Source organism: Neltuma alba, unplaced genomic scaffold (assembly GCF_004799145.2).
Source record: "Neltuma alba isolate B1F8T4 unplaced genomic scaffold, ASM479914v2 tig00013347_pilon, whole genome shotgun sequence".
NCBI lineage: Eukaryota > Viridiplantae > Streptophyta > Magnoliopsida > Fabales > Fabaceae > Neltuma > Neltuma alba.
This window is the reverse complement of record NW_021637615.1, coordinates 201,643-220,203: the sequence shown is the minus strand read 5'-3', so window position 1 is coordinate 220,203 and position 18,561 is coordinate 201,643. Positions and strand designations below refer to the sequence as shown.

Sequence of the window (18,561 nt, the reverse complement as noted above, 5' to 3'; positions counted from 1 at the left end):
TGGGTGGTGGGATCGAGTACATATAGAATCTTTTGGCTTTAATAAGGTTGGAACGTGGCAGGTTGTCGGCCGTTGGTGTGGAAACCGCAGATAAGATTGGGTGGCAAAATTTAATAATTTAAAAAGGTTTGGCCAGTCTGGTCCCGGCGGGGCTCGAACCCGCGACCTTCGGCTCATAAGACCAACGCTCTAACCAACTGAGCTACGGGACCAGACATTTGATTTTCTTTGGGCCTAAAATCATGCACCTTTACTTGAGAACCCGACATTAACTTAAAATCTAATTTAATTTTTATTTTAATCATAAATATAACTTCATGCATATCTTTCATATTTATCTTTTTTTTTAAGATAATTCTTCTAATAATAATAGTTATAGTCATACACTTGATTAGCAAGGATATTTTAGAAAAGATAACACATATTTATTACAAATAACTAACTTAACTTATTTTCTTAATCTATTTAAATTAGTTAACTAACTCTTATATTTAAAACCGGAGGTATTAATTGCTAAGTGTGAACCACAATGGACACTAAACATCATTATTTTAGAATGTTATTAGTTCTTGGCGTTGGGAAAAAAGAAAAAAAAAAGGTTATGCAGTTGATATGAAAAGGAATGATGATAAATTGTTACAATTTTTCTCTATGTTTACTTTCCACTGATCCTTCGTATTTTAAGGCTTGAGAATTATGTTGTTCTCAGATATAAAAAGTAAAAAGAAACCATGAAAAATGCTAGAAAGATGTCCCTGTCCAAATTGAACAGATGTTTATTAATCGTTCTAGTGAATTAATCCGTAATCCATTTAGCTTAATCCATCTTTCAGAAAATACTACCTATAATACTTAATATAAAAGCTAATTGACTAATTTGAGTAGATTAAAAAAATTTATTAAATTAGTTATTTGTAATAAATATGTGTTGTCTTTCTAAAATATCTTTACTAATCATGCACATCAGCTATAACTATCATTTCATAGAATCTTTAACGTGTGTAACAACTATAAAAACTACTCTAAAAGAATAAATAAATATGAGAGACAAAGTGGATTAAAATTTTATATTACCTCCAGTTCTTAATATTACATTTGGTTCTAAATATAAGAGCTAGTTGATTAATTTGAATAAATTAAGAAAATAAGTCAAGTTAGTTATTTATAATAAATAGGTGTTATCTTTCCTAAAATATTCTTACTAATTAAGTATATGGGATATAACTACTATTATTAGAGGGACCACTTTAAAAAAATACGTAAATATGTGATACAAAATATATTAAAGTCTTATATTTAGAACCAAAATAAAAGTCAAATAAGGTCTTATATTAAAAACCGGAGATAGTATAAAAACTCAATTGACTTTTATTTTGGTCCTAATTATAAGATCTCAATTTACTTTGTCTCTCATATTTATCTTTTTTTTTAAAAGCAATCCTTGTAATGATAATAGTTTTGCCCATGCACTTGATTAGTAAAGATACTTTAGTAAAAACAATATCTATTTATTACAAATAACTAACTTAACTAGTGTCTTTAATCTATTCAAAGTAGTCAGCCAGCTCTTATATTAAAGACCAGGAGTAATATTGAGAACCAAATTAAAAATCAAATTACTTCTTACATTAAGTACCGGAGATAGTAGCTTGGAAATCTGATCCTCGGAGGAATGGAAACTTACCATCAGATAATGTTTTGTTTGACATGGCACAGAAGTATAAGCTATGAATTGTTCAATTTTTAATCTGAGTTTAAATAAAAGTGTTTAAACTCAAAATGTTCAAACGAAAATCTAAAAACGTGCTGGACAAATTAACCAGTTTATGTATCTGCTCATGTTGACTTTCTCTCCCCAGAAGGCTACCGTACTTCACAGGTTTGGAGTAAGGTTATGAAAAGTAAACTACCGACGATGTAAATGGAAATTAATTAAATCGAATAGAAATCTTGTCATGCAAATAAGAAAAAGATCCGATCAACGTATTTGACTTTGCGTGTTTTGAAGCTTTCAAAATCTAAAAAGTTTATTTCATGAGATCATTTGCTTGTGTCTTATCCATCAACTTATATATATATATATATATATATATATATATATGGATTAAATAGCACAAAACTCCTCTAAATTTTGAATCATATACAAATAATCTCCTTAACCTTTAAACTCTGATAATAAGCCCACTTAAATATTTAATTATCTATGGATAACCCTAACCTCCAACTATATATCCCCTTAAATATATATCTATATGCATGTAACCCTACAAGCACTAATTAAGTATATCATTTTAATGGCTTGAATATGTACACAGACAAGTGATGATACAAAACTACGTACGTATTTAAATGAAAGAGTTTAGTGGGATTTATAATAAAGTTTCAGGCTTAAAAAAATTATCTATACATAACATAAAGCTTAATAATACAAAGATAAACATATTTACTACCTTTGGTCCTAATTATAAGAACTACAAACGAGATATTATAATACTGGAGGCACATATTTAGCTTGATGAAATAGCGTGTATGCAAATCAAGATCAATTATATGTACATGGGCGTGAGGGTGTGAACTATATTATACATTTCAACCCCCCAAAGAATAAAAATATAGCCGCGTTAAAAGTCAAGCATCCTGACAAATTCCAAAATGATAGTGTTTTGAATTTCTAATTAGTCTTTAAATCGTCTTTTTCAACGACCTAATTGAGTAACCGACCCTCACTTCCATTGAATCACATAGCAATATACATCACCATGAATAAACAAGACAGATTGAACATCTTCATCGTCCCAAAACCAGGAAAAAACGACGCAGAAAAGGAAAATGGGTTTTGCAGATCGAGAAGACGATGACTCACTCGGTATCGGCCCCAGGGTGATGCTTGCCGTCGCTTTCACGTTATTCGCCATCGTCTTCTTTGTAATCATTTTCCACTTCTGCTCCAGACGGCTCCGACGAAGTCGTCAGCTGAGCCTGAGCAGACGCTTCGGCGATCAACCGCCGGTTTATCAAATCAGTACTCAAGTTTTGCCGATTGATGTGGAATCACGTTGCCCAAACTGCGACCGTCAGGGGCTTGACTCTTCCGTCATAGCGTCGATTCCTAAACTCCAGTACAAGCAAACGGACCAGTTCAACGACGGCGAAACCGTAGAGTGCTCCGTTTGCTTAGCCATCATTGCGGAAGATGCAGCCGTTAGGGTTTTGCCTAACTGCAAGCACGTGTTTCATGTTGATTGTGTTGACACTTGGTTCGGTTCCAACAACACTTGCCCGATCTGCCGCACAGTGGCTGAACCCGCCTTGCTGTCTGGCGGTAGCACTGTTCAACCCTCGGCACCGCCAGTATGAGAGAGTAGCGGGACGATCTAGGAGTAAATAATCATGCATTTAGAAATATAGAGTATCATGTGACATTATTTATTTATTTATTTTTCCCCGTCATTATTATTATTTTTTTACTTCTCTCTGATTATATTGTATTGATATAATATCATACTGCTTTTCTCCTCGGATATAATTATCTGTTCCGTTGGAATAACGTAGATAATATAATTTAGTATCCATTATTTATGTACATATGCACAACACAAGCATCATCATTCTTATAATTTTTATTATACCATGTATTTTTTATTTAAAATCATTCAAGGAAACCCTGAACAAAATTTAATCTTATTTAAACAATGTTTGATAAAAATACATAAATTGTATGTTGTCTAAAAGTTTTGCCATATTTTCGTCATCCCATGCACACGATCTAGTTAATATCTGAGAAAAAGATGGAGCACAATAATCATAATAATAATAGTGAAAGTTTGAAGGATTTATTTTAGGAGAAATGGCGAATCTCTTTGTCTATATGTATGCATTGGAAGAGCTATATAACTTACAGATATTCGTCGGCACTGTTTCTCAGGTTTTGAAGTTAGGGAATACACATAATCGATGAAATAAAGCAAATAAGATGTCCTTTATATTTTTAAGGAAGAATGAGCACAAATTACTATGTATGTATGTAATCTGTTCCCGAGTGGTATATACATATTTTTTTTTTAAGCATAGATATCTTTTTATTGAAAACAATCTTATTTGAGATATAGTGCCCATCTTTTCTTACAAGGATTTGAATTTTAACTCGTTATATTACGAGAGACTAGATTTTCTATCCGGACAAAAACTTAAAAAAAAAAAATCAGTTGTCCAATTTGCGGCCTAAAGATTACGAATTATTAAAACAAAAGCTTCGATCCTTTAAGACTTGAATCAAAATCAGAGGTTTTAATTACATTTCTTCAAAATGACACATCAATAATTGCGGTTGCATGATGAACTTCCGTGGCATAATAATGATCTTCTTTATTGCTTCCTAATCAAAATATGAGTATGTGCCAATCATCACAAGGCAATCATTTTTTTTCCCCGGCTTATTTCTTCCTAATCAATTTATATATGTGGGTGCATGTATATGCGCGTATCATCACATCACAAAGGCAATGATTTAATTTTTTGGTAGACAAATCATTTATATATAGTTATTATAGAAATCATTTGTCTTTATTATTACACAATTCTTTCTTATCTTGAAAGGGACTGGTTCGATTTCAGTTCAAACCTCAAATTATTTCGCGATCTTAAAACAATTGTAATCATATTACCGTTTCTCTCCTAATTAAATTAAATCATTTTTCGCATTCAGTTATGAAATGCAAGCATGAGTGTTCCAGGGTTTTCCTGGCAATGTATATTTAAGGGTTGTATAATTAAAATTTTATTATATTTAGAATAATAAGAAGTATTTTTGGCCAAAAAAAGATTAAAAAATTGACTAATTTGAGGAGATTAAGAAAATAAGTTAAGTTAGTTACTTGTAATAAATATGTATTATCTTTCCTAAAATATCCTTACTAATCAAGTATATTGGTTAGAACTACTATTATTAGAAAGATTACCTTAGGAAAAAAATACATAAATATAAGAGATAAAGTAGATTGAGGTCTTATATTTAGGATCAAAATAAAAATCAAACGAGGTCTTATATTAAGGATCGGAGGTAGTATTTATTAACTATCAGTTGATACTGAATACAATAAAACCGTATAATTAATTACTCACTTTAGATTTACTCGGCATACTACACTTTTTCCTTTTTGGTAAAAAGGGAGGGCATTAGCTCAAAATCACATAAGCAACGTGAAGCTCTCATGAGATACATGTTAATTTTTTAAAAAAATATTCTCTTTAATTATTTATGTGAAAGCTACCTCAGTAATAAGAATTCCTTTTAACATGTACAATTAGAGATAATTTTTTTGAAAAAAATCATAAATTCAGAAAACAATAACACTGAATATACATTTTAGAAACAGGGTATAAGTTAAACGATTTCCAAGATGCAAGTGATTAATCTCCAAGAAAACTAGCGATCGGATCCACCATCATAAAGCCAATGCTGATTAGTCAACCCTCAATATGCACTTTGTTATTCACCTCATCCACGTTTGCAATATTTAATATTTCCTCTGGTTTTATATATAAGCTTTATTTTTGGAGAAGAATCTCGGTTAAAAAAATTTTTGGAGAAGAATCTAATCTAAAATATAAACTTTATTTTTGAATTTGTCTAAACATTGATTACCCTTTTTTTTTTTTAATTTTACCCTTAATTGATCATATTTAATACTCTCCCTCTTTCATTAATATTATCCCAATATATTCCCTTTCATCATTTTTTTCATTTATTACCTACATTTCTAACATATTTATTATTTTTAACTAATTTTATCTGCTATCTTGTCAAACATGATTAATTTATTTGAAACTTAAAAATAGAATCGGAAGAAATACTACCTTTGGTTCTTAATATAATCAGTTAACTAATTTGAATGGATTAAAAATATTTGTTAAATTAATTATTTACAATAAACAAATGTTAACTAACATTCAATATGTGCAACTATCACTTTAAAAAAAAAGAGACAAATATGATAGATAAATTAAATTAGAATTTTATATTTAAGACTAAAGTGAATGTCAAACTAATTTTTTTTACTAAGAATTGGAGGTATTATAAATTATAAAAATTGAGGCTTAAGGAAAAATGGGCATCAAACTTAAAAAGACGTAAGCGAGACCAGCGATTTATTTCTTCAAATGAAGTTTCCAAGTTATAGTAGTATTTTTTTTGGGGGGGGGGGGGGGAGCTACCATCAAAACCTTGAGCTTCCAATGAGGAGCAGAAATAAGCTTCCATCAGGTGTTCCATATCACTGGCTGATATGCTGCCAAAACTGAGAATTAACATGATTACAAGTTACAACAGTATCTATCTATCAAGCACATCCTATTTGCTTTCCTTTATCCCAGTGGATCAGTGAAGAGGATTTGGACGCTGTAGTTGGTAGAATTGTGGAGCAGCTTCCAACAGCCAAGAAGGATCAATGGATATGACGTTACGCATGTACTGCTTATCAGTTGATACAAGAGAACTGTATAATACCCACTTTGGATTTACTCTGCAAAACAGATAGTAGGTGCATGCAGATTTAAGCAAGTACGACAAACACTGAGTTTATCAATACAGAATTAAAAAATTTAGAAGTTACGCTGTTTGTTGGGTATAAACAATATATCTCATTTTGCATGCTATGCGCAAATGTCCAGAGGAATGTGTCTGCACAAGTCCTCACGAGCTTTAAATAAGTGGCAAATTGCTGTATTGACATAAATGAGTTCTTCGCATAATAGAGTCATTGTTGGTGTCTTCACACAAACAAGTTCATTTTTAACCTTTCCCCACCAGCCATGCAGTTGTATTAGTTCATAGAAACATCTAAATCCGTAATTTCAGACATTTTACCCACATCAGGCTCCTCATTTTTCATATAGTAGCAGAAAGAACAGACTAATAAATTAATGCATCTCAAACTGCAATAGTAAGATAAATCACAAAATTGGTTCTGTTAATTACCTGAATAAAACTGAGGATGGATGAATATAAACTTCCTGAGAACCTCTGATTGTCTTGTACATCCCATCATGGCTGAATGCCTTTTAACAAGATATAAAAATAAGAAAATGTCACCAAAAGAATAGGTTAAAAAAAAAAAAAAGATTTTTCAAAAAGTGTATCTCAGGCATGTGAAGGGGTCACTCACTTCTAGAAGGCATGCATTAGCGAAAAACCCAGAAGTAACTGCTTTTCTAACCACCTGGACAATGTAAAACATCAATTAAAAAAAAGCCCTCATCTAACCTTTATTCTTTGATACCATTTTTATTTCCCTCTTCTTTTTTTGGCTTTTCTGAAACATTTTCTTCTTTTTCTTTGCCTTTTTCTATTTCTTTTTCTTTTTTTTCAACGGCAATTCCAACCCAAAGATCTCACACAATTAAACATCCAATAAAATGAGAAAAATAAATCGTCAAAACTGATGAAATAAGGAAATGAAAAGGATGTGTGAGTGAGTTGTCCCATCCCATAGCTGCCATTCATGAAAAAGGAACAGTTATAGAAAAGCTTCACTGTCTTTCCTGGTTTCAAGGCGGGAAAATGTATGAAGCCTTTAGCATCAACACGAAAGAACAGCAACTTACATGATTGAAAGTGAGTAACTTGTAAAAAGAAAATCAAATAATTCAAAAAAGATACTGGTGGTATCATTCGCAAGCAGTGAAAAATTCCATGACGAAAGAGGAAGGAACTTATCTGATTTCTCAATATTAAGTTTGAGACACAAGAGAAATGAAGCATAAATTCACATTCTAGAAAAGCAGCCCTATGGTTCAACAAGCTTGCCAAGTAAATTAATAAAAGCGTCATACAAACCTACCTTCATATCTCCTTCACAAGATTTTAAGACTAAGCCTATCCTCTGCGCAATTCTTTTCAGTTGTTCCCTGACTTCAAGAACCTTTCTCTGCACAGCATGTTCACGTATATATTGGAAAGTTAAAAAAATGATACACGCACCAGAATTGAAGCATATAAAAATACTGAACCATACGCACCATAGCATGATAGTTCACATGGTTCTTGTGGCACCATTGTGAAGATTTACCAGCCTGAAGAAATCCCTTGTATACATTAAGGAATGTTACATGGTCGCCCTGTATCATATATGAAAGCAAGATCATATATCGAGGAAAGTCATGCATTAAAAGTAAAATATTCAACATAATTACCTCCGCAGCAGCAAATCTCAATTTTGCTTCATCCAATTCCCTTTGTATCCCTCTCCCAGAGATCCAGATAGACTGCAAGAATAATTTTGAGACTGAAGTCAACTTCAGATCGTTGCTTATTCCCAACCACCACAAAAAATTATTTGCAGAATTTGCCAACTTTACATAAGAAATGGCAAATTTAACTTCACAAAACACAAAGGGTAAACAGTTTACTTGGATGGAGAGAACAGCAGCGATTGTAATTGTCTCCTCTAAACATCCAAATTGGCTAGAAGCTATCAGCATTTTTGAGATCATAGGGTCCTTAAAAAAATAGGGAAATATGATGTAAGTAATGCTCGTGGGAAGTTAACTGTGAATACTTATTTCTGATACACTTATGGGCTGTTGACCCTCTTCCTGGCTTACCGAATCAGAGGTCCTTCTCATATAATGATATTATAATATCATAATAAAGGTAATAATAACTACTAATGTCATAAATGATTCTAACATGATTTGAACAGAATATAAATCATACAAGTGGAATTTCTGCAACTTGAAATCCAGTTGGTGAAGCAAGTTTGGCATCATCATCCAAGACACCAAGTGAGTAAAGAACTTCTAGCGCTCGAATCATAGCTTCAGGAGATGGAGACGCTGGCCAATCAAAGCCCAAGATATTATCTATACCCAATGCTTTTAACTGCAAAATACCGGACACAACACATGACCAATGTACTCTTAAGACATAATTATTATTCCAGATCTGGAAAACAACATAGGAGGATTTAAACTGAGGCATCATCTCATTGAAGCTAGGGTGAGATAAAAGATACGGCATGGTTCAGAACACAACTACAAAAGTACGCGGCACCAGCATGGAAATCTGTTCTTGAAGTCCTTCCATAATTTTTCTCCAACAACATCATTTTTACCATAAATGAAATATATAATACTCCTCCGGTCTTAAATATAAAACCCATTTTATAATGTAATTTAGACTACAAAATGGGTCTTATAGGACTGGAGGAGTACATCTTAAATTACAGGATCAGTTATAGTCAAGTACAAGTCAAGTGCTCATCATAAAAACACACGTCAAATTGAAATAAATTTAGTTTACAAATCTTGACTCGCTATGTTGTATAGCCGGTCCCAAGCCCGGATAAAGGAGGAGGGTTGTGTTAGGCCCTCGACAGCCAACGTAAAAACCCGTCGAATCTCATGAACATGGATCTTGACTCGCTGAGCATTCTTTTTTTCTCCTTACACAATGCTTTTGAGCTCACCTCATTCCCTCAGGCAATGTCAGCGAATTGAACCGCCATGACAGCTGATGTATGCAGCCATGGAGCTTCCGGCCCACTTATGTAAGATTATTAACAAAATTTCAGGCGATGGAAAATAGGAATCAGATTTATTGAAACATTATAATTGGTAAAACAAATAATTAATTAATTAAAAGGAAAAATTGCTCTTCAGTTTTGTAAAAATATTTATCATGAGAAGAGGACTTTAACAATTGTTTGCTTAATTAAAATGAGTTCATCATGAATTAGAAGGTCAATAAAGCAAAAGGTCAGCTCATCACTATTATAGAGCAAAAGATCCAAATCTTATCTCATATGAAATTGCATTCTAGAGAAGAAAAGACATGAGCTGGCTGTGAAAATATGTTGCAGTAAATCAACACAACAAAATTGCTAACCTGGATTACACATGAAACAAGGTTTGATCTCTGTATCTCTGGAATTCCCTCATCAGACATCTCCTTGGTAAAATACTCTTCTGTATACAACCTAGTTGCACCAAGGGTTATCAATGTCAAAACAAGCTAGAAAGCACTTAAGGGGCAAGTAAGGAGAAGCTATAAATCATGCATCACCATTACAATTTAAATAGTGACTCTAGGTCATAGGAACAGAGAAAAAAGAAATGCATTATCGAATTTACACGGGAAATTGCTGCATAATATCTCCCAATCAGGAAATCTATAAAAAGCTTTCTTTAAAAGAAGGGCCAATAAATCTTGAGAGATACTATTGAGGAATATATTAACTTTAAAAAAATTAGCTGCAAAACCTAACTACTTGCAGCAAGAAACCTGTAACACTTTCCCGGTCGTACTCGTCCAGCCCTTCCAGCTCTTTGTCGAGCAGAAGCCTTGGATATGGGTGCTACAACGAGATTTTCTATATCAGAGATCTGTCACAGAATTAGAGAGAAAATAGCATGTAAGAACAGTGTCAAGACTATCAGAGGAGGGGAGGATAAAACAGAGGTAAGGAAATTCTAGAGATAAAGTTACTAGCATAGCAGTTAGAACTGTCCAAAATTTAACGAAGTGCTAATAAAACAAAACTATAATAAGAAGGAAAAGTTTGATAAGAAAGCAACAGTGGTTCTTAGTTCTAAAAGGATATTAACATGAAATCATCCTATACTGAAATATACATACTTCTATTGTTTCCATTATTCAATATTGGTGGTGTATAAAATTTATAGAGAAATTAATGAAGATTCTGACATCTACTGGATAAATGTGCAACAGTGGCAACCAAGTATAATCCCTGCACAATGGTATTTTGTCAGGTTAAGGTTAGATGGGAGAGGAAAATGAAAATGTAAATTGAGATAGTGGGTGCTAAGTCCAGTAGGTCAGTGTTTGTATCAATTAAAATTTGAAAAAGACCCCCAAAAAAAAAAAAAAAATCACAGGAGTTTGCACTAATCATCCCATGGGCCACATGCATATCTACAACCATGAGTTGAAAAGACACAATGAAAATACCGGATTGTAGAACCGCTGTTTTGAGAATCCACTATCAACAACATACACAATGCCCTGCACAATCAGAAGAGCAAGGATAAAGAACGCAGTACTATGTCGCCCTTTGATTAATCTGATTCCTTGAAGAAATGGCTCTAGAACACCAACAATATTACCTCTAAAGTAATTGATGTTTCTGCTATATTTGTTGAAACAACTACTTTCCTCTTCCCTCTTGGAGTGGGAGAAAATACCAATTCCTAATATGAAGTTAACCATTCATCATAACTTTCAAAAATTCAATGAAATCAAAGTTAAAAAATAATTTCAAAAGAATAAGGTTCATGAATGTGTAAATAATGTATTATTTACCTGCTCAGCACGAGGAAGTCCAGAATATAGAGGCAAAATGATTAATCCTGGCACAAGAGAAAAAGCAGTATGCAGTTACTTAATGTTTGCCATCACAAGAAACATTGGAGAAGAGAAACTCTTTAATACAAGTCAATATAATCTTTAATACAGATAGAACTAGGGCATTACCATATTGTAACAGCGTATCACAAACTAAATCTACAGGCAAAACAACTACAGTAGGATCAACTATCTTATCTCTTATTCTTTTCAATACAGCAAGGTTCCACTATCAAATAGAAAAACCATATATAGAGGGTGATTAACGTAAAATGATTTGATGCTCAGACCAACAACCTCACAGTATGTGGAGGAATCTTCCTTCTGTATTGTGTTTGTATGCATATATTTATGCTGAAACAAAGCACTTCATGTTATTGTGCCATGAAATGCAACAAGAATTTGCATATCAGAGGTAGACAATCCCTTGCGACAACATCAGCAGGAAGCCGGAGATCCAAGAAAAAATTCCTATCGCAACTTATGTAGGGCATACCATAGGAACTAACTTGCTTCTGTACATACATTTTTCATCACTTTCTGTTTATTCTCAGCCGAATGGCCACAGCAATGCACTCATTGACCTTTGCTTTATTTATCAATCAAATTAGGGTACAGGGGAGAAATGGGCTTAGCCCACTAGTTGACTAAAAAAATAGGGGAAAAAACAAAATAAAATATCAACTAATTCTATAAGAAAATCCAGTAAAACAAACCATGCAGCACTATAACCAAATAGCAGTTGCCAAACAAGAAGATCACCAACGCTTTCAACAAGTTCAAACCAAGCACATTTGTTCATACTTTCTGTTTTTACTTTATTTAGCAAGTGGTTTGTTAATCATTATATGATCAAATAGGGCTGCAAGTGGGATGTTTCCTTTAGCAGAAGGAAACCTAATATATATAAACATATATATATATATATTTTTTAAGTTTCCTTCCATGGGTTTCCTCAAAATATATCATTCTTATATTCCATCACATTGTCATGCTGTGCCGGCTCTAAATAGTACCTCATTCCAAGACCAAGAGGAGGGTATTTCCTCTACCCACCATTTGGGTGGAGGGTGGGGGGGGGGGGAGACTAATGAATTCAATTTAAAAAAAAGGATAAGTGGGGTTATAAGATTTTAATAAAGAGAATTTATAAGACAAAAGAGTAAGGAAAATTTATTAAAAACTTTTAACCCCACTTCTCCATTTCTTTAAAGCCGAACTCATTAGAATCTCCCCTCACTACCATTTCCCTTCAACCAAAAAGACCACATTACCATTGGCAACAACTCTTCTGCATGCATTTTCTCAAAAAGAAAAACGCTATATCATAGAATTTCCCTGATTGGTTCTTCGTTCCATGAGCCAAAGCTACTGAAGCTTACACCAATCAGGCAATCACTCTTTCCTGCGACACTACACAAACATTGTACATAGCCACAACTAATTTATGCATGTTCTACTCACTCTTATTTGTAAGTAGTCAGAGATGAAAATAACTTAACGGCTAATAGCCTACATATGAAGTGCATATAACATATACCTGCAGAGTTCTTTACATTAGTTCGAGTTTCTTCATCAAGCAACTGAACAGCAGCATCAATATCATCTTGCCCAGTAAGGAAAACAAGAATATCACCTGAAGGTTCCTGAGAATAAAAAAAACAATACCGAATCAAAACCCAAGCTCAAAATCAATTGTTCAGTTCTTCATATAATTAGTAGTTAAACCATGTTTTGAGCTAATATTTCAGTAAATCTTATAAGGCATTTCTGGAAGTCACTAAAAGTCACTAACTAAATTAAACCAAGAAAAAACAAGTCGGTACCTTGAGTTACTACGGAGCCGATGAAGTAGGGAGACATAAATATTAAGTTAGCACAGAGGAATGTGCCAAATAAAAGAGTAAGGAATGGCAATACAATTCAGGCTTACTAAATAATAACGACACCAATATAGAACTGAACTCCAAATTTATTTCCTTATTTACATGCTCTATATCGGAAATAATGGCAGAATGACTCTTGTATTCTAAAATCCAATCACAACTGATCAAGTAGTTATAAACTACCAAGAAACGTTCACTTAGGATGTATTCTTCTACATAAAATACACAGGTACATCTATGGGGCAGTCTGGAAAGATCAGAATTTTGATCATTGCACAAACAAGATTTCAAATTGGATTCTTGAAATACACTAAAGATGAAACTTATAACTCCAAGATATACAATTAGCAAGAGACTTGCCGATCCTTTCAGTTAGCCATTTTCACTCACCACATACTTGCTTTATGGTATATACACAAACTCATTGTCAGTTAATGAGCCCTATTCCAATCAGGAGTCAAGCCTAGCAAAACCTACCTTGATCGGAGATAACTATAAAAATTTAACCCATTTTAGCTTTCAGATATGAAAATAAAGTTGTAAAGAAAAAGGGCCCTGAACTATAAAAATCGAGAGAATTAAAATTACCTGCTCATGAATCAAAAGTACTGTCGAAACAGTAGCCTGAACATAATCCGGGACAGGTTCCTCAGTGTAATTTATTTCTACATTGAAGCCTCTACCCTGGGAATCACAAGGTAAATGACAGCCAAGTTCTCATTGAAAAACATATGCACTCACAAATATGCATGAGTCATGTATCCAAAAGAATACCTCAACAGACAAGATTGCTGGCTCCATCTGTAGTCCACACTCCTCACTTTTAAGTTCTCTACGCTTTTTGCTGTTAGAATGCATATACGATAAATTTAATGACTGTTTTTAACTCATGAGCAACAAGCAAATGATTCAAATGTGCTAACTGAAGGCTATATACCAGGAAAAAGGTTTTCAAGTTCAAATAATGCAGCAACACTATGAGACAACCAATCAAATATCGATAGATTACATTATGACCATTTCTATTTTACTATCCAGAATAAGTATAAAAATTTTTAACTAGAAAGTGGACAAAGTAGAGTCATGCAGACAAAATGAGAAAAGTAATAGTGATTGCAGTGATAAAAACTGAAACACTTGCCGCAAATAAATAACTAATTACTCTAATTTAGTGACTAATTAATTGATTGAAGATAGGATGTTGAACATGTGCTATGCTCCCTTGTTCTTTTGGAAGGGCAGGCAGTAAGAACATTGAAAGATAAACGCATACAGCCACTGGTTAGACAATGGACAGCATAATTGCAGTCGATTGAAAATAAATTTTAAAAAAAAAAAAAGGCAAGAAGAACAACTAAACATTAATGGATTTAGATGGCCAATGGATAAAAATGTTCTTTCACTATCATTGGTTTTAAAAACCCCCGCTGATAAAATTTTTTGCTGGCCATTCTATATCTGTAAATAAAAACAAACCTGGTGGATCCTAAAATTTTGGTATTCACAGACAAGGTTATTCTACAGATAAAATATTTCATCCATATCAAATGAAGATCGGTTCCATACATAGAGGTATACAGATGATAGTTGAGGTCAGGACCAAAGAAAGCAAGCCATAACCAAAACAAATAGAGAGGGCAAATTCATTTAATGCTCAAATCAAAACCTTGTCCGGAAGAAATCAGCCATTGACTTTGCTTCAATTGTAGCAGAAGAGATAATCAATCGCAGATCTGGTCGACGCCGTTGAATCTAAAAAAAAAAATAGAAAACAGAAGATTCATTGAGAGGTCTAAAAATTTACGCAATAAACACCTCTTAGTCCCTAAAATTTTTGCTGATAAGGTTTGACCATCAGTTTGATACCTTTTTCAATAGTCCAAGTAAAATATCAGTTGAAATTGACCTTTCATGGGCTTCATCTACCATTATAACACTGGAACAAGAAATAAAGGAAAAAAATGTTGAGGGCAAGAAATTTGAATTCTATCCTTTTATCATTCTAAATATAAATTGACTGAATAAAAGCAAATACAAGGTCCCTTGTGGGGTAGCCAGAAATTTGCAAAATTCCAAGAAAAGACCCTTCCAAATTACTTATTAGGCCATGGATGAACAAGATCTTGGCATGATCAACCCATTCTTGTCAATACAGGTAGATTGATTGTCGCTGAGAATTGAGAATGGATCAAAAATAAAGAAGTAAAGTAGAAATAAGAAACCAAAGTAAAAGGCACAAAGAAATGAAAAAATGCATCACATCAAAAGAATCCTCCACTACCCAGCATAGATACAGGAAAAAGGCCCCTCAAACAATACAATAAACAAAATAGAATAGTATAAAAAAGCAATGAGCCAAGTGTAAAAAAAAAAATAAAAAAAAATGTTTCCAAACTTTGGCATTGCCTTTTCCAACAAAATACACTATGCTGTAGCAAACACAGCAAATTTCAAAAGTCCTTAAATCCAACCATTCTCGAAAAGTAAAAAGGGCCCAAAACCAAACAGTAACAAAATTTAAAGTATTAGAGCAAACCCAATGTTCCTGAAAAATATTTGAAAAAATTCATTCCAAATCTTCCAGGGGCCTTTGCAATGAAGTGAAAAATATGCACGGTACTCTCTCTGCTTCTAATGTACCCAGCACAAAAACTTCAATTTCCATCATACACCACTCTGTAACTACTGGTCAACTGTGTCAATTCCATCAATCTGTATGTCATTTTAAGTCTGCATCTCAAACAGAATCTGGCATCATAACAAGTACCTATATTTGGTCAGAAGTGGATCATCCATCATTTCCCTTAGCAGCACGCCATCGGTTAAAAACTTTACTGCTGTAACATCCTGTGCTGCCGAAAAAAGGAAAATTCTCAGCCATTATTATGAGAACTGACCAATAGATCTACTTCTATCACAACTCACAACTTGTTTCATGTAGATACATTCAAATGATAACATTATTATCACGATTGAAGGCATCATCTAGGATCTAGAAGTTATCTTCAAGAAAGGTATATAAAGCTTCCAAATATAGTTAAGGGCTTTGAAAGGATAAAGGACAGTTGAGGCCTCACTGGTTTTGTAAGGTCTTCAAATCTGATTGTGTAGCCAACTTCCTCACCAAGTTTGACTCCCATCTCTTCTGCAACTCTAGATGCAACAGCCTGTAAAGCACCAATCCATGATCCTCATAAGATGGAACATCTCACATACTCTATCCTCCGTGGATGCTTCACATAAAATCTCAACCAAGGTAAATTGAGCAAATGCCAAAGAATCAATTTAAACCAAATGTTAGTATATTACAGTAAATGGCAGTAAGTACTAAGTAGAATCCCCACAGCCAAAGGGAATTCCTTGAGGCCCGTTTATCTCTTACCATTAGCAGCTTAAAACAGCTCAAACAATTATTTTGGAGAGTTAGAATTATATTTCAGCATGAAAAAACAATGCTTTATCCCAAAAAAGAACGCCTGAATTATGGTACATGAAGTTTGGACCATCGAGAGGCATTGAGTAACAATGCCACACGGTTAAAGGTATACTCATTACCCCAGTTAGGACAAAAATCATACTTCGAAAGTTTCAACCAAATTAGAATAATAGTCTTTATTTGTAGTAAAACAAAAGTAAAGAGTATAACTCTTAGTGCAGTTACTTTTAAATATAATTTGAAAGTTCCAAAGATTGAGGATTCAATGGTATATTTGGTTTGTTCCTCCCCTATTAGCTTAACTTCCAAAATTTTATCATCTACAACAAATCAAGAATCAAGTATAATCAAAAGGTTGCAGGAACAAGTGGAACCTGGACAGCTAGCCGTCTTGGTTGAGTGCAAGCTATTACTCGACCACCGTCGGTCCAACCTGCCTCTTTGAGGTACTGTAATTTCGGGAGCGGAAACAAAAAAAAAAAAAAAAAAAAAAAGTAAGTATTTAAGATCACAAATTCAATCCTCGAAATATTCAGTTGAGAAGGCCAATGCAAGAAAACAAACAACAACACACTGTCGAATTAAGTGTTTAGAAGTTTCTTGCGCTTGCAGGAAAACAAAACTCCGAACTCTAAATTCAAAATATGAGACAAGCTACAATAACAGCTCAAGACCCATCTAAAATTTTTGCATTTCAAAAATGATTCAACCCAAAATATGAAAATGATAAGCACTAGATGCAAACCTGAGGAATTTGAGTAGTCTTGCCACTACCCGTCTCGCCAACTATGATAGTGGTAGCATGAGTCTCCACCAGATAAAGTATGGCAGTCCGATACTTGTAAACAGGCAATCGCTGCCTTTGCTTCTCCATACTCGCATACCCATATCTGAAAGTTCAATGAAGCACTAAGGACTGTGCCCAAACACGAAGATAAAATACCCCTGGAAACAGTGAAGCATATATAGATACCCGGAAGAGGAAGAAGGAGAAGCTGAAAAGAAAAGAACGCCGCCTTCTTCATCGTCGACGAGGCGAGGCTTCTCGGTCCCAGGTTTCCAAAATCCCGACATTACTCTGGCTGATGACTAGGCGGAGCTCCGCTGTGAAAGCGCGGGAGGGGGAAATGGCAGCGCGCACGGCACAGATCCGACACTGAAACCCGTTTACATTTCGGAGTCCAGTTTCATCACTAGTTCATTAGACTAAACTCTAGTCCAGTTTCGGACCCAATCATTCTTTGTTGAGAAAAGTTCTACAAATTCATTGTTCTGGCCCAACAATAACAACAAATGGATTATTGCAAATGTTGTAGTCTGTATTACACAAAAAAAAGGAACAAAAACAACAACGAAAGAAGTAGTTTGTAACTTGTACAGAGTACTTTGTTTGTACCAAAAAAAAAAGTAGTTTGTACTTTGTAACCAACAAGGATTGGGTTTAGTAGAAAGAGCTAGTCCCTCACAAAATAACGAACCAAGGTTCGGATCCCTGCTAGGAAAGGTGCCCACATTTAAGTGCTTGACAGTAACTCGAATAGGATTACTTTCAATAGGAAGATACGTATGCTTTAGCAACTAAAAAAAAAAGTAGTTTGTAACTTGTACTATTGTTAATCCTCTCTAGTGTTCAATCTAGTTCTTATTCTCCTCATAATCATTAATCTAAAACATTTTGTCTAAAATACTTTTTTTTTTTGCCAACGTCTAAAATACTTTCCCGATTAAATTCATAAACTTTGTTGAGGATAATTTTCAAAATTTAAAAACTGTTAACTAATTTTAACAGAATCTGTTAATCTATGCAAGACTATTAATAGGCCTTTATAATAAGAATTGACTAAATTAAATATAAGACTAGAATATACTACATGCAGTCA

The 18,561-nt window shown here is 33.7% G+C and overlaps 2 protein-coding genes and 1 non-coding gene across 3 annotated transcripts; 1 reads left to right on the top strand and 2 right to left on the bottom strand.

Moving 5' to 3' along the window:
• Positions 1-138: 138 nt before the first annotated feature.
• TRNAI-UAU (transfer RNA isoleucine (anticodon UAU)) lies at positions 139-212 on the bottom strand. Its single transcript has one exon. It is a non-coding gene; the product is annotated as a tRNA-Ile (tRNA).
• A 2,617-nt stretch (positions 213-2,829) lies between these two features.
• On the top strand, positions 2,830-3,357 carry LOC114736592 (E3 ubiquitin-protein ligase ATL41). Its single transcript, XM_028924451.1, has one exon. It carries the CDS (start codon positions 2,830-2,832, stop codon positions 3,355-3,357), a length of 528 nt encoding a protein of 175 aa, XP_028780284.1.
• Positions 3,358-6,188: 2,831 nt separating this feature from the next.
• Positions 6,189-17,853, bottom strand: LOC114736597 (probable pre-mRNA-splicing factor ATP-dependent RNA helicase DEAH9). Its single transcript, XM_028924455.1, has 23 exons — positions 17,655-17,853; positions 17,427-17,571; positions 17,056-17,130; positions 16,323-16,412; positions 16,013-16,092; positions 15,112-15,181; positions 14,912-14,997; positions 14,020-14,089; positions 13,834-13,929; positions 12,900-13,005; positions 11,318-11,364; positions 11,122-11,205; positions 10,967-11,020; positions 10,280-10,380; positions 9,884-9,974; positions 8,714-8,878; positions 8,407-8,496; positions 8,191-8,262; positions 8,017-8,115; positions 7,839-7,925; positions 7,164-7,217; positions 6,977-7,056; positions 6,189-6,521 (listed from the first exon to the last, which is right to left on the bottom strand). The coding sequence occupies exons 1-23, from the start codon at positions 17,753-17,755 to the stop codon at positions 6,377-6,379; spliced, it is 2,088 nt and encodes a 695-aa protein (XP_028780288.1). The 5' UTR covers positions 17,756-17,853; the 3' UTR covers positions 6,189-6,376.
• Between the last annotated feature and the right edge of the window lie 708 nt (positions 17,854-18,561).